The sequence below is a fragment of the Pomacea canaliculata genome, linkage group LG7, assembly GCF_003073045.1.
Source record: "Pomacea canaliculata isolate SZHN2017 linkage group LG7, ASM307304v1, whole genome shotgun sequence".
Lineage (NCBI taxonomy): Eukaryota > Metazoa > Mollusca > Gastropoda > Architaenioglossa > Ampullariidae > Pomacea > Pomacea canaliculata.
In genome coordinates, this window is record NC_037596.1 from 22,355,187 (window position 1) to 22,372,377 (window position 17,191).

At 44.7% G+C, this 17,191-nt stretch overlaps 1 protein-coding gene across 6 annotated transcripts; it reads right to left on the reverse strand.

Moving 5' to 3' along the window:
* Positions 1-5,179: 5,179 nt before the first annotated feature.
* On the reverse strand, positions 5,180-14,366 carry LOC112568647 (ankyrin-3-like). Of its 6 annotated transcripts, none has more exons than XM_025246053.1 (2): positions 14,253-14,366; positions 5,180-7,911 (listed from the first exon to the last, which is right to left on the reverse strand). In XM_025246053.1, exon 2 carries the CDS (start codon positions 7,863-7,865, stop codon positions 5,862-5,864), a length of 2,004 nt encoding a protein of 667 aa, XP_025101838.1. In that variant the 5' UTR covers positions 7,866-7,911; positions 14,253-14,366; the 3' UTR covers positions 5,180-5,861. The 6 variants fall into 6 exon arrangements, with proteins under 6 accessions (XP_025101838.1, XP_025101833.1, XP_025101834.1 ...); XM_025246048.1 differs by lacking the exon at positions 14,253-14,366 and adding an exon at positions 10,494-10,709; XM_025246049.1 differs by lacking the exon at positions 14,253-14,366 and adding an exon at positions 10,326-10,481.
* Positions 14,367-17,191: the final 2,825 nt, after the last annotated feature.

The window sequence follows — 17,191 nt, forward strand, 5'->3', positions numbered from 1 at the left end:
TCGGGTACGCCACTGTCACACGATAAACATCTGCTTCAGAGTACAGTAAACACGATAACAGTGAACTTTGACCTCCCCGGGTTTGTGCCGCGTCTCTTCTGTGTACCAGCGAGTTTACGAGGTTTTTAATCAGAAGCCATCTTATTTGTTTTTGTTAGGATTAAAAAAAAAATATTATAAAGAGGAATCGGTCGAGCTATTTCCACACGTCTGTGGTGGAAAAGTTATCTCCGGGGCAAAACAAAGCGGAGTAGTAGTGACCAAAGCTTGGATATCATAGCGGATCAACTACTGCGCCCAAGAGAAATAAATCAACAAAAATTTTTTTTTATCTTTTAGGAAGTCAAGGTCACGAAGTTTGTTTTCTTTATCGGGGAAGTCGGTAGTGTTGTCAGCAAGCAGATGCCATTCGCATCCATGGACACAGCAGTTCCCGTGTTTCCATGGTTACAAAAGTGTGAAACTTCGGTGTGTGACAGAGAACAAAATAAATAACTTTCAATACTTCGAAATGAAAAAGTCAATAATTTAAACAGAAAATAAACAGAGAAGCGCACTTTAGAAACAAATACACAAATAAAAATAACAAGCCAAAAGAGAATGAAATTAGCAATCTTTGTTTCTGCTAATCGAGACGCTGACCTCTGACCTTAGGACAAGTTAACTTCAAGCTGGGGAAGTGCAGTATGGGGGAGGAGGTAGGGACAGTGAACTTTGTTAAAGGCCGAAGTTTTCTGTCAGGACAGAAGACAGTGGTATCGCCCGTGCGAGGGAAGGTAGGAGTACACGCGATGCTATTTGTGTCCAGTTGTCTCAAATTACTACTGTACCTGGACAAAGGCGGGGTAGAGATCAGAGACACCGCCGACCCGCCTGGCAATAAAACTTCTTCCTCCTCCGACCATTGTACTTGCCGCAGGGTCTGAGCGATGAGGCGAAACGACTTCTATGTGAACCTACTGTCACAGGCTCTAACCTAGCAGTACAATGTCTTTCTGAGCTGAGTACTGGTGTTGGCGGTTAGAAAGCTGAAGTGAAACGGTTTCCAACTGAACACACTGTCAGGGTTAGGACTGAATGTATTCTCCACCAACAAACAAAACTAGAATATACAAAACAGAGAAGAATGAACAGCGCAAGTGACACAAACATAAAAACAACTGAATTTTCAAACAAAATCAGTGGCTGGAGGCACTGCCATACAGATTGATACATAACAAAGCAAAATCACCAGTATAACAATGGAAGCACAAAATTTAATACTATTACTCATCCTTCAATTGATATCACAGAATAACAAACATGTAAAGTGAACAAGATAAAAATCAGCGATAACATACGAGTGGGCCTTGCCGTTTTAGACTGGAATGAATATGTCTATATAGACAATACTTTTATCGGTGTGGAGCTGTACCGTGGTAACAACAAATCAGTTTTGAAAATACAAACATTGATGGTAAATTATTATCTCATTAATGAATGATGGTTGCAATTTGTTATTTAAATTATATTATTCATTTCCAAATCTTCATCCGAACTACTGTCTGTTTCAATTAACATATTTTCCTCATGTTCGGAATCAAATTTGTATTGTTCAACGACACATCTCCAGATATCCTCTACTAAATTATAAGTTTTCTTTTTTAAAGTGCGTTGTCCAAGTTGTCTCCGGCTGTGCTGTACACTTGCTTTGTTGTAATTGGAAGTAGAGTCTCTATCAACATGTTCATTCCAGTCTAAAACAGCGAGACCCATGCGCATGTCATAGTGCATCGGCTTTTAATATGAACACGCTTAGGCAGATACATCAGACATATATTATTAAAACTTTCAACATAAAATGTGTCCCTAGACATCACGTAGTCCTCAGGATGTTTATACAAAACATGGCCGTGTAGAAAGTCGCTCAGCAGCTTGACAGCAGCAGGATCAGTCAGCACTATTAGAGATGGTATATAGAGCGATTGCCTGCAAGGTGAGGCTTGGTTACACTTGTCATGGATGTTTTGGAAATGTGTAATACATCCATCCAACAAGTGCCTAAGTCTCACAGGGTCGCCATCGCAATGATCTATACACCAGTACACATGATCTCTGACCGCTGCTGTCTTGTCGCTGAGCTGAGGATGCCACGTCTTGCCGATGTTGACTTTACTACCTTGCGCCAGTTTTTTCATCCCAGCTTTGATACTCTTAGCGACGTGCCACCTCTCGTTGATGTTTCTAACACCTTTATTTTTTACTAACTTATTTATTGTCACGTTACGATCGTGAACGTGTTCTTGAATTCTAACACCTGACTCATTCATACTTGCATACATCCTCTCACATCCCACTGCCTCGTGCCGCTGGGTGCACACGTCGTCCTCTTTGGTGATATGTTGGAGGTTTACAACCTTGTGAGTCGACAGTCCTAAAGTAACCATGATCAGTGTGATACGAATTTTTCCGACAAGCGTGCCGTGCATCTGACATCACACTGATCCCGTCGGTCACAGGAGACTGTTCTGCTGCAAGTGCAGCTGCGACGGACTGGCGCTTCAAGACGTCAACGACTGCAGAAAACCGTGGCAGCCGTTTTCTCAAAAATGTATCGTTCACATATCCCAAATTGGCAAAATTAGAAATTTTTTTATATTGAATGGGGATGATCCCCGACGTAATGTACGCAAGGTACATTCTTTCATTTGCAACATAACTGTCACCTAGTGGGGACGACGAGCTCCAGATGATAGTATGTCTGTTGGCACAGCCCAAAGTGATGATCAGCACATGCCCATCCATTGTTGAATTATTCACTTCGAGCGAAGAGGTGCACGAGACTGAATGTGCATGAACTTGATCAATAATATCCTTCACCTTGTCGTGCTCACCAACAAACAAACATGGGATTGCTGATGATGTTTGTTCTTGCATGGGTACATTACCACTATCTTGACTGCAGGGAAACTCAGGACTTTCACCGCTCAAGAAATTATCCAGTAGAGAGGACACAAAAGCAGACCGGGACTTACATCCCGATTTTTTTAGCCCAAGTTCAAACTTATCATTAAATATTTTTCTTGCTTCTTCATTATCAAAAAACAAGCGTATATCTTTTGTTACAGCATTATACTCGTAGGTTTTAACAGTGCCGTCCGCCAAAGTTTTCTTACTGCGTTTCTTCAGTGGCGTTGGGTTTTTCTCCATTGTAGACCGGTCACACTGTTTGGTAAATCCAGGTAGCGAAGTTTTGAGCTGAGAAATCACTTCGATGTTCCTCCCAAGAGTTGATCGCAAAAAGCCTCGAGTTTGCCTTCAAACTCAAAATCGAAACATCTGGCACGTGGCATTCATGCATTCGATTGGTCAGACATACACGTGTCCTACCATTACAACCAATCACACACTACAGTTAGTGTATGACGTAGGTCCCATCAGCCTCTGTGTGTTACGTAATTCAATTGCCTAATAACCTGAGTCACTCATTTCTAGTTCACGTTGCGTAACATTGTCCTTTCTCTTACGTAATCAAAGTACGTAAGTTTCGCTCTAAGGCTTGTCTGTTACGACGATAACACCTCGTGGCTACACCTCACCCTGCCTTACGTCACCGTCATGACGTGAACGGCCACGTGACTATCTGACTCTTCCAGGCTCGCATTCTGTCTGCGTCGTGCTAGTTTGAGTACACTTTTTTTCATTTCATTCACAATGAGTTTCTCTGTGATACTGCGGGATTTAGATGAAGAAAAGGAGAGGGCAATTCGTCAGCTGTTTGAAAGAAATGGCTGGTCCTATAATGCTGAACGACTCCCACACCAAACTTCGAGAAAACGTAAGTCATTCCAAATCTGTATTCCACTGTGTATATATATTCTACTTTATAGATAATGGACAGATATACATCTTTGCATGAGAGATAAAGCGTGCGGTGAGTGCGCGCACAAATGAAATTTCATGGATTTTACAATTATACACATGATTTTGTACACTTTTCTGTAGGAGGAAGATACCCAGTGAATAAGGATACGCGGGTGGCGATGTACTGGCCATTGAGGGTGGAGAAACTTTGCCCCCGGACCAGGTGCGGCACCTGAATGTCCACACTGCTTCCAAGCACCTTGTATAACATCAGGAGCTCGCGACGTAGAGTTCATCGGGAAGGACAGGCGGCTTGTCCTCAAATCGAGGTATTCGGAATAGGATCTACACAAGGTATTGGAAAATGCTAGACTTTGTTGGACTCTGGAAGGACAAGAGATACCTAGTTAGAAAAACCGCTTTGGCAGAAGGTGAATGGGTGCTGTGCCACAGGCGTGAAGTGATGCCCACTTGCGTCGTTCAAAAAGTTAGAACACTGTACCCAAACCCAGATGGAGTGCCGTATGTCGGTCATCAATGGGAATAAAAAAAAAACTAAACGAGAGGAATAAAAACTAAGTTTAAAAATTCCATTGCCTTTTTGTTTGTGTTATTTGGGTTGTTTGCCTTTGTCTCCTTTCCTGTCCTCTCTCTCACAAGGGAGAACACACAAACAAAACCAGGGGTGCTAAACTGGTCCTAACCATTTTGATTATACAAGTCTTATCCAAGTCCAGTTCTCGGTTTTGTGGACTCAGGAAGACGCAAGCACCGATGACCTCCACAATGGTCGGTTAGATAAGAAGAGAAAAGATCGTGGGGGCACTATGTTGCAGTCGTGAATTGTTGGCCATTTGTAAAAGTTCGAACATTGCACTCAAACCGAGGTGTACTTTAGGTCAGTCATCAGGAGGAATGAACTGAAAGTATTAAATATTATTATCCCTCTTATGAGTAAAGAAAGATGTAAGGAAAGACAGTATGTTCAGATAGAAGCGTTTCGCCTCACTTTGTCTGGTAGGACAACCCTAACCCTGACAGTATGTTCAGTTGCAACCCGTTTCACTTCAGCTTTCTCACCGCCAACACCAAGTACTCAGCTGAGAAAGACGGTTTATCGCTTGCGATCTCAACTTTGCCTCGGGGCCAGGGTAGCAATTAGGGAAGACTGACCGCCGGTACTGACCCCGTGTACTCCTACCTTCCCTCGCACGGGCGAAACCATTTGAAAACACGCCCATTTCGACTTCGGCCTTTAAACTGAAATGAAGGTAACGGCAGCGCCGCTATTAAAGACTAACTCGTCTAAAGCAAGTTAGCAGAAAACATTGCTGCATTAACTTTAAACAAATATTTTATTTTTTAGAGAAATATACAGTTAAACAGTAAATAGAAAATTCTGGCATCATTGATGGCCGCCGGCGCTGCGACAGCTTTAAATGTGTGGCGATAAAATCAGCAAGCCTACTATTTGATGTCGCCGAAAATGTTTTGAACTCTTTGCAAAACCCAGGTCAGGGATTTGCGAAGTAATTCACGAACGAAACGAGAATCTTCCACTCAGACATCGCAAATTATTATACAATAATGAACTTTAAAAACAATCTTTTGAAAATAATTTTGCTCCCGGGTTAGCCTTTAATCCCGTTCACAAGTTAGCAAACAAAACAAACTCTTTCAGCATTGACGGAAGGCCCAGACAGTTGACCCGCGAGCTCCTGTCCAACCGGCACCCGACCAGCTGAGAGATTTTCCACTGTGTCAGCACTTGTAGGGATGGAGGAGAAGCAGCGGAGGTCAGCACGAACTGGATAGCTTGTCTGTCCTGGGCGCTGAGGTCCAGGACATCAGTCAGAAGACATGCCCTCCTCGTCTCGTGCAGCTCTCGGCACGTGACTGCTCCTGACGTCAGAAGCAGCTGCATCACGGCGATGTCACCCTGGGAGAACGCGTAGTGGAAAGGCGACGACAGCATCGGGAGGAAGACGGTTAGTCCCGAGGGTAAGGTAACTACTTCGTCACCAGAACTCACAAAATTCGTTTCTACCAATCGCTGCATGCACGCCGCCCCGACCTCCGCGCATGCTCGCACTATATCGTATCTCACTTCCGGGCGGCATGACACGGCGCATCTGAGGGGAGTGAATCCCGACGAGTTGACGTGACTCGGATCGCCTCCCTTGGACCAAGAGGCGAAAAAGCGACACGTCACCCATCTGGCAGGCGAAGTGCATGGGGGTCGTGCCATCAGCCTCCATGGCGTTGGGGTCAGCACCTTCCTTCAGCAACGCTATGGCGGAAGTGACCTTCTGGAACCGCAGGGCCAGGGTCAAGGGGTGTTCCCCGGCCCCGGTTCGCAGGTTGACGTCAGCACCACGTTTCAGCAGCTCCCGCAGCAGGTCAAGGTTGGTGGCGCTTTCTTGGCAGAACAGCAGCAGGTGCAGAGGGGCGTGTCCGTCGCGGTTGACCGCGTTAGGGGGCGGGGCTCCAGCTGCTCCTAGCAACAGCCGGACCGTCCGTAGAAAGTTGGACTCGGGAGCCAGTAGGCGACGGCAAGCCTTGTGCAAGGGGACGTCACCACAAAGGTCGGCCGCGCGGACGCTCGCCCCTACTGACACCAAGATGGCGGTGGTGACGGCGTCTCCGACGGAGGCTGCCAGGTGCAGGGGGGTCTCCCCACGGCAGTTGATGGCCTCAACCTCTGCCCCGGACTTGACAAGCAGGCGCACCAAGCCGGCGACCTCCCCCCGTCCCGAGATGCTCGAGTATAGGGCCGCGAAGTGCAGCGGCGTCTCTCCTTTCTCTGTCATCGCGTTGACATGCGCACCAGCCTCTAAAAGTGCGCGCGCAACCGACTCCATCCCCAGCTGTGCGGCTCGATGAAGAGAGGTCATGCCACGAAAGGTTGGCTCCAGGTGTTCCAGATCAGGCCGGCAGGCTAGTAAAGGACGTCTTGATTGTTGGGTGGCTGTTTCCTGGGTGGTAGGCAGTTGGAAGACAAGGTAAGGGCTAACTACTTCCCTGGGTTGAGGAATCCCCTGTCTGGAACCTTCGAATGGAGAAAAAGTGTATTCTAAGGAATTATAGTCTTCTACTGGAGGCGGTTCTGAAAGATGTTGCTGCTGCTGTTTGTCCGGCTGCTGGGAATGTTCTTCATCGTGCGGATCGTCATGGCGAAGGCGGTGTTCACCAATATGGCGGAGATGCAGAACGCGAGAAGGCGTGTGATGGTAGGCAGGCAGGGTGTGTACCCGCGGCTTTTGTACTTTCTGCTGGTGATGGTCCACGACGGAGTCGTACAGGTCCGAGGCAAGCCGGCGACGAGGAGCATCTAATCCTGCACCCAGCACGTGGTTAGGATCGGCGCCATACTGCAAGAGAATCCTGAGCGCGTTCTGACATCCTGAGCTGGCAGCGAGCCACAATGGGGTCAAACCCTCGTTGTTGACGGCATTGACGTCAGCTCCTGACGCAATTAATTCTGCGATGACATCATCAAGCCCCGATGACGCAGCTGCGTGCAATGTCGTCTGGCCCTCCGGGGTGATGACCCCTACATCAGCTCCGAACCTGAGGAGCGTTCTCACAGTCCTGGCGTTGCGCCTCGAGGCCAGAAACAATGGGGTCAGGCCCGCCGGGGTCGGGGAGTTGACGTCAGCTCCATGCTCGGCCAACACTGCACAAAGGTCAGCGTACCCCAGGTCAGCGGCCAGGTGCAGGGCAGAGTGTCCTTCGCGACTGGTCACATCGACGTCGGCGCCGAGGTCCAGCAGGCACGACACCACGTCCACGTTATTATCCGCCACCGCGCGCAGCAGCAGCAAGCTGTCACGTGACGCCAGGCCAGTCTTTGATCTCTCCGACAGACCAGTTGCTGCTGCATCCTTCCTGGACTCATCTGATGAGACATTCGAAGAAGTTTCTTGTTCGTGCGGGTCCGATCGGTGAAACCCGTTGTCCGTCTCGGCATCTGACGTCATTTCCTGTGCGGGAGACGTTGACCATTCCGATCGCCTTTCCATCGAGATTGCGAGTTGGTCCTTTGGTATTGTGAATCAATGCGTTGGCCTGAAACAAACAGACAACAAATTTCACATAGCTGAAAATAGCTTTGTTTACTTGAATATAGTGTTTTAAATAAAACTGTTTTAGCCAGATTTTCGCTCCCGTCTGCACAAGCTAGTGTAAAAAATGGCGGCTTCCATGGACAGTCACAGGATGATCTGTCGTCTGCAGTGGCAGCAGAATTACTGAATGGATTAACAGTTAAAGTCAAGAACAGCAAAACATCTAAAGGTGCAGGCATCACCGGTGTGGTGACCGGACTGGGTTCGTTGGGATATGAACACTGAGGAGTGGAAACAAATAACCAAGCGACGCGACAGGCCAACTCGACCACTACGATGAGACGACTTGACCACTGCCCAGCCCAGGGACGAGGAACGTCCGGCCAGAAAGCCGTACAATCATTTGGTCTGGCATTGCCATGGCAACTGCAGGCGGGACTGGAAAATCAATAAACCTATTATAGCAAATGTTGTATTGAAGGAAACATAATAACTTACACTCTGGCAGACAAGCGAGGACGGGATAGAAAGTTCACCTACGAGTATCTGAACAACATGAAAACAAAAAACTTGATTAATCTCAGTGGGCAGTTGTAATTATGGAGGTGTGCTCAGTTACGAAAGTTCCTCCCTTCCTTCACAAAAAAGAACAAGTGCTAATTGCAAGATAAGAATAAGACAAGTGGTGCATCATAGCAAAACACATAAAGTGTTTAAAATTAGAAATGTACCCTCTAATCACTCCTAGTATTCTTCTTTGCCTCGACAGGGCAATCAATCACTTTGTCATTTATGTCTTTATGTTTACTGTGTTGTGTTTTCCTCGTAATACTGCGTGTAGACGTGTGCAAGACACGAGAGTTCCTCCTCCTCCTCTGTAAGCTCAAACAGACACGTTTAAAAGGATAAAAATATTTATATAAATCCTCTATTTTTTTCTGAACCCAACAGGAATCAACGGCGGGCGGGGCTCTACCTAAATCTCACGGCAGGTGAGCTGCCAGATACATTTATCTTTATAACCTTTGACCTTTTCTGTTCAGCCTCTATAGGTGAAACACAAGAAATGCAATGTTTGCACGGACCAGCGATTTATGGCCAATGAAAAACACAAGTGTGGCCTTAAAAGAGTCTAAGAAGATGGCGAACAAGGAAAAGAGATCATAACTTGTGGGGCCACAGGGTAAAACTGCAATAAAAGCATTCATACACCTGCAACTAGAGTTCATAACAATGGATAATGGAGGCTTGAAACAGGAATTATCTGGAATGGAATGTCCATTAAAGTGACAGTTCTCTACGATAAATAAAAAAAAAACCTTGTTTATTGGTCTGCACACCCTTTCAAAAGCAGAATCGGGATAAGAAAAAATTATGCATTATGATCAATCTTTGGGAAAAAATGTAGAAATAGTTCATTTTACAGCAATCTGTAGAAAATATCGGGATGACAGAAAGTATGTCTTGCAGCAATCTGGAAAATATTGGGATAAGGAGAAAACAGTAGACTTTGCAGCAGTCTTTAGAAAACATGAGGATAAGAGAGAAATTTACAGCAATATGTGGCAGCTATAAGAAAAACATGATACATTTGTATGTGTCAAATAATAAGAAAAAATGATATATTTCACAGCAGTCTGTAGCAAACAATAAGAAGATTCAAAGGTTTCACAGCAATCTTTCTCTAATATCTAAAACTAAGTAAAAATGTGCGTTTTGCAACAACCTTCGGCAAAACATCAAAATTCGGAAAAAAAATGTTATGAGCAGAAATGATACGTTTTGTACACACCTGCAAACAACAGCTCAAGAAACTTTAAACCCAACTTGCAATTTCACTTGCCTTTCCCTGTAACAGGACAGGTGACTACGTTTGGCCATTAAACACAAAGATCGAAACCCGCACACCTGCTGAGCCGTTGACAACGGCGTCTTCTGACCTTCATTAACATCTGTCAAATAAATGAAGCGAATGTCTGACAAGTAGCAGACCTTTGCTGTCAACCCGACCGATGATGTCGGCCTTTGTTACAGCCGCCGTGCAGCATCCCAGTGAATAGAGACCAGGATGTTGTTTGATCGAAACGGATGTCGTGCCATTGTCGACACTTGCACAGCTCCACACCGCGGGCAGTCAGTTCGAGACTACAAGGAAACGATTTTCTCCTCACTTCCGTGTTTCACGATGAACACAGTAAATGTCAGAGCATGCAGAAGGTAGAAATACGAACATTATTCTATTTATGTAATAATCATCATCTCTCTTCATCGTGACATAAGCTTTAGTTATTTCATTCATTCAGAACTTGCACGCATGCACACCCTAACCATCTTTCTTTCTCCACTGCAGTGAATAAATCACCTCATTTCTCCCTCTCTCTATCAAACACACAGAGACACATCAACATGCCCGACCTTCATCAGAATTTCAAAGAACACGCAGTATCGCCGCCAGTCGATAACACCCTCCTTCCTTGACCTTCTTCGCGATCGCTACACTGTTTCCATCAATATCTCGCTGATCATATTCTGTGACTGGTTACTGGCATGGCGCCACCACACATACAAGAGTTGAGCACTCACCCTGATCTCGGTTTCGTGGGGCTGACAGGCAAGTGCGCACATCCCAACACGCGCAGAAGACACGGACAGACACATGTGCCGCCAGTAAACAATCCAGTGTAGGGACTAAGAATAGAAGGCTGCTCAGCTTTGTTCCAGGGTACACGTGGTTCAGCCGCCAGCTCCACCTCCATCCCGTAACGTCGACGATCTCACGTCGCGAGGAAAGCGCGTAGCGGGTCGCGGCTACCCTGGGGTGCGTTACATAGCGACAGCCACCGCGGGCACCCACAACCGCGCGTTCGAGCATTCCGCGTGACAAGTAAACAGACTTGATTCTCCGACTCCTTCGCCGACTCCTCTCGAAAGGATTGTTGATATATTGTTTTAGAGAACAGAGAATATATCTCATGAAACGACTAATGCTTTAAGACAAACTTTATTGTGTAGTGGTCATCAGACCTGAGAAATAAATCGGGGTTCACTCGTGTATATGTAGAGTCGAAAGATAGAGGAGAAAGGGTTTCTATCAAAATGCTATATTATAGTATAACTAAGGTGACCAGACGTCCCGCATTTGGCGGGACAGTCCCGCTTTTGACCTCGTGTCCCGCCTGAATATCGGGCGGAACGCCCAATGTCCCGCTTTCTGGCTTTCTGGCAAGTCCGTCAAATGCCCCAGTTGTCTTTAAAAATCACTTTTTTCGGCGTTTTTTGACGGTGACGACACCATCATCGGCACATGTCCCGCTTTCGCCCCCGAAACGTCTGGTCACCTTAGTATAACGGTCTATTATATCGCAAACGGCGCATAAACACATTATATTCCTTTAACTGCACTTTGACCTTGTTGACTAAAACTGTTAATATAACCAAATGAAATACCATGCATTATATTTACTACTGAATATTAAACAGTAGGTTGTCTGAGGTGAATTTTTCACCCTGAATCATTCTTGCCAAGAAATATCCTCCCATCTGCTGCAGGTCTGTCAGACGACTGAGCAGCGCGATCGCCCTCGCGTTAAGTAACGGACCCCAGGTATCACTCAATTGCAACATGGCGACTTCCCTCGCGCTGGCAACTCTCGCGTGCGCCGTGTTGGCCTCTAGCGCACCAGTGTTTTATCAACAATTCACAACGAGCTTTTTCCCGTCATGCCTCGCGCCAGCCTTCTGCCAACCTTCTCTACAAGCGCCTGCAAGGAGAAACTACTTGGCAGACCGCCGACAGTCTTTCTGCGCAGATGGCACGACAAGGTCGCTGTGCCCCTGCCGCACTCTTGAGATTGTTGTGTTTTGAAACTCTCGAGTATCACACAATCAACACGAAACCGTTTAACTGTCTCGCGACTGCGCTGTGCAAACGGCTAGGGTGACAACATCGTGCAGCCATTTTTTGTTGTTGTTGACAGACTGAGAAACTGTAGGAACGGTCGCTACACAAACACACTCTACATTGCCTCCTCCCTCTCTTCCTCTTCAGACTGCTCGACCTTTATTAAATTAACTACATGGACATTGACCTGTGATCAATATTGAGCTCATTTCATACGGTTGTACGAGCGTTACAAATGGGTAGGCATGTGCAGTGACAGGTACACGGGGATTTATGGTCCATGTGATTGTTCGATAGGTATAGAAATATATCCAGGGGCACTCATGTGACGTTCATAAAATATTAATACATTCACAAGTACACGCAGAAAAGCAAGGACAGGTGTGCTGCATAAAATACGTCACACATTCACACCCATACCTACACAGACTGTCAGAACTGTATGCCTCGTACATGGACAATGACACACGTATGCGGGGTAGGAGGGACGTGCTCAACACACTCACGCACTCACATGCACACGTATAAACACGCGCGGCGAAAGCATGGCTAGACACCCTGCATAATTTATGACATATTGTGACATCACGTGACCATCACCTGCTAAGCATCGATCGATGAATCATATGTAAATCGGCGGAAATCAGTTGTTTCTCGAGTTATTCATATTCTTCGCCCTTAAATTCACACTTGTTTTCACACACGAGCAGTCAAGCATGTGTGGAGGCTCTGTCTTTGTTCATGTGCGCGCGCATGAAAATATCTGTGTGCAGATGATTGTGAAGGGTTAGTAAAATATCTTTTAAAATAACATCTCAAGGACGTAAACTTACTGTAGGGAGGTTCCCTCTTGCTAAACTAAAGTAGAAACCGGATTTAAGAAGGGTTGCTTAAATTTATTTTTTTTTAATCTGTTTCTCGGAGAAATTTTTAAGTGGTAGACGTGCTGGAGAGGAATGCAATACAGAGTTCAGAGAACAAAACGTGGATTTTGCTTTGTTTTTGTTATTGGGAAATTAATCTCACCTCTTTACTTCTGTTAAATTGTATCCTTTGTCTCTCTCTCTATATATATTCCCTTCCCTCCAAACAGTTTCTTTTATCTGTCACAGTACAACACTTAAGAAACGGCTCACCCGTTAGATGAAGTAGCTTCACCTGAAACGCGAGCATCTGGGGAGGGGAGGATGGGTGAGACAGAAATATGGAGGGATGTAAAATTTTGTGAAGTGCAAAATAAGTAGATTACAATACAGATACATTACAAAATCTTTATTAATCCCTTTCATGAAATTCGGATTGTAAACATATAACTTAAGAAATACAAGTTACCAGATAGCTGTCCCCACTGCATAAAAAACTGTACCCACCCTGTCAGTTTCTTCTGAAGAACAAAGTTTCTCAAAGGTGAAACTACAAGTTTTCGGAGATAAACACCGTTTTTCAAGAGATACTGATTGGGATGGGCAGAGGTATCTGCAGAATATGACCTCACATCTGCACAAGATTTAAAAGAAGATAAAATGACGAAAGCATTCAGCTTGAAATTTTTTCTGATTGAAATGATTACCTGAACAATAAAATCACAGCTGAGTCATCGATGGCTGATTTGGAGGTAGATAGGAACGCAGCACATAAATGAATCTTTCGCCGACAGAAAAAAAACAAACCCCGGACTACAAACCTGCTCGTGCAGGTTGCCACGTGACAGTAACATCACCGCCTTCTCACGTGCGGAGTTTGCTATCTGTGACAAAGAGTAGGGGAGAGGGGAGGGGGAGTGTTTGTGAATGTGTGCTTTGTTGTATGGATCACAGACGAGAGACCGAGATGTGCCTGGGGAAACTTGTCGGTGGGGTAAGGGAGAGAACTCCAGAAACTGTATTCGATTTTTGTATGCTTATCTCCCTTTCATAAATATGATCATTCACAATGCCTTGCTGTGCCTTTACAAAAAACCGTTTTCGAAAGGATGGTACTCAGCATTTAGATAATATTAGGCTAGCTCAAATTTAAATAAAAAATTAGATTGCGATAAACAGCCTCCACAGGATCAGGAAACAGTCACAATGATGTAAAACAAAGAATAATCCAAAGACAAACAATTATAATCATTATCATCATCTTCGTTCTGAGGTTGTATGAAGCATATAGTAATCTCTCTCTCTCTCACACATACACACACGTGTACGTATGGTTAGTTGTTGATTCTGGTAGAGAAAAGTGCTTCCACATCAAGGCGATTTTGTATAATGTATGATTAGAGTTTAACTTATCACACGTGAAGTGTGAAGCGATGTTCGCATAACTACCAAGTGCACATCCAACTAACACTTCCCAAAAATCTCTCATACACAAAAAATATGTGTGTGTATATACATATCAGTGTAACAACAAAGAAGTGCACATCGCTGACAGGAACAAGCATATATTGTACTTACAGAAGGACGACTATATGGCCGTTTAAAAGAAGACACCTGTAAGAGGATCGGCTGCGAAGTGTCGTTCAAATCCGTTGACAAGAACATTTCTAGGCCACAAACCTGCTGGAGCGGAAAAATCGGCGAAGCGTGTCTGGAGTTAACAAACGAGGTTGTGTAGCTGTGTCTGTATTGCTGAGAAATTCCTCGCCAATCCCCTCGACTACCACCACCCGATCCGCATTGTTATATCAGCCTCATATCATAACGGGTCGCTGGCAGGCCCCGGGTGTCTTGCTGGCAGGCCCCGGGTGTCTCGCTGGCAGGCCCCGGGTGTCTCGCTGGCAGGCCCCGGGTGTCTTGCTGGCAGGCCCCGGGTGTCTCGCTGGCAGGCCCCGGGTGTCTTGCTGGCAGGCCCCGGGTGTCTTGCTGGCTACGAGACTGTAGCTCGCTACACATGGCGATTTCGGAGGGTCCTCAACTACCAACATTATGCTGGATAGGCGAACATTTACAATAAGATAAAGTAATAACAAATAATACAGACCTATAAGCCCATTAAAATAACTAAACCTAAAAAGGAGAAAGTCACCATTCTAGCGTTCGAAAACGTGGCATCTTTTATTTGTCATCCCTTCAATGTTGTTTTTGGCGCAGTTGTAAATAGAAAATACTTCAATCTGTAGCACACATGTTTAAACAGTAGTGATTTGAAATATTATCTTCCAACCGATTACAATTTTGGCTTTGCTCGATTTATTCCTTATTTTGTGCACATTGTTTTGTTTGCTTGGTGCCACTGGGGTAATCGCTGTCGTTTTACTTTCTGCTCTTCTGACCGAGACATCTATTTAACCAGTTATGATTTAGTCTTTTCTTTCATTATTCCTTATTTTGTACACATTGCTGGATTTGTTTGTTTGGTGCCTTTGGGTGGTTGTTGTGAAGGCTGTCATGGCCATTGTTAGATATAACTTCACAAGCTGGACAGTGCTGTTGTGCAGGTCCGTGATGCCAATGTAACTCCATTGGTACTGGTCGGAGAAAGCAAATTGTGTAAAAAGGTGATCTGGCAGCCCCATTTTGCCATTGTGTTGGTCGAATTTGTAACAGAGCGACAAGGTATATTTCTGGAAATCGGCCTTGTAATGGTCGGCGCGGTCATTGTGCAAAGCGGCTGGTGCTTCTGGTCGCCCTAGCAACCGTCAAAGGACATGAGCTGGTTCTGGAAGAATCATGTGTTAGTGGGAATAATCACTGAGCGACATGGAGGAGTGTAAATGCCGGGTTGTTCATTCTGCAAAACAAACATGAGCTACATGTAGGTGTTGGCTGTGCTGCCTGGTCGCTGTGCGATGTCAGTCAAGGTTTGTGACTGTAGAATGGGTCTTTGGGGAGAAAATTGTTTATTTATGTCCTTTTTCTGTGGTCACTTTGTTACATAGTATAGTGTTTGCATCGACCTTTGTGTCTATTGTCTTAACTGCACTTCTTCCCAGAAGCTGTTTGGCATCAGCAATCGAAAGACTGAATTTATCTCGACAAAACCAATGCCTAGCCTGCTTCACAGCTGCCGCAAGTTTTCAGTGTCGACTAGGGAAAGGTCGCTGCTCCACACGGGAATCGAACCTCGGCACCTCCGGGTTCGGACACCAGTCTTCTAACCGCTTGACTATTCGCTTTCCCAGGCAAGCATGGCACTGATGGTACATGACGAAATTATCCGAATTAAAACGCCTGGTTGATGTGAATCATGATAATAAGTGACTAAGGTTAATTTCGAGAGGCACACAAGACAGGACACAGACGGGTACATGAGAGGACAGACACGTCCGCTGTCTGTGTCATGTACCCCGATGTCTGGGACGGAATGACAGTCTTGGTATGGTCAGCGCATGCGCATAAAGACAACGTTTATTACTGCTCTGTATATTGTCTGTTCTATACTCTTCTGTTTTATCGAAATAAAGATGTGGCATCAAAGTGGTTAAAGATGTGGCAGGGGAGAAAACTCAAGAACTATTAATTTGATTTTATAATGCTTGTCTCCCTTATGACATCATTAGCGATTAGACGACCGTCATTTACGCTTCGATAAGGCATCGACTTCCCAGAAAATCCTAGGTTTGTCACGGGGATCGACGTAAGTGATTTTTAAATTATTTTCTAAGCCGGTGCCATAAACGATAATTTTTTCCCACGTTCCTGCTGTTTGTCCTCAAGAGTTTCCAGGTAGGCAGAGACCCTGGTGATTATAAACAGGTGTCTAAGAACAAAAGGGCAAAACTATCTGGTTGTATATTCAGGTTACCTATTTTTTAAACTTTGGTTTTCTGATGCATACTAAAATGGCTCCAATAAAATCGAAATTTTAAATAAATGAATAAATGAATAAATGAATTAATCGGTCTCTTGACCACAAGGTAATCTTGTGTCACAAATCTTTTTCTTTCATATTAATGGTCATGATGATGATGATGATGACAATAACTTTTTTTCCTTTCCATTACCATCTGGTACTGCAGTGCAACAGCAAAAATCTCATTTACTATTTAGGTTAAGAAATTTGATTGGGACCATCATGTCATTCACTACGATTCAGATGTTAATTAGATGTAGCAAGTATGAATAAATGATCACGGGTGAGATTTTAATTATATATAAAAGTAATGTCAACAAACTTAAGATGTTAATTATCTAGCGAACATGACAGAACTGTTATTGTACCTGACAGTCACAATTCTTTTAATTGATTAACTCACACGATATCGCAGAAACAATGAATGGTGAACCATTTAGCATGTTTAAATCGACCATTTTATTTCTTTATAACTCGGATTTCTTTCTTCTTTTTTTTTTCTAGAGCTTAACTTATATTCTTGAGATGTGACAGCTGGTCGTTCCTGCGCCATATTTCTTTCATTTGTGATTGAACTCAAACGAGTTTTGAATTCCACATT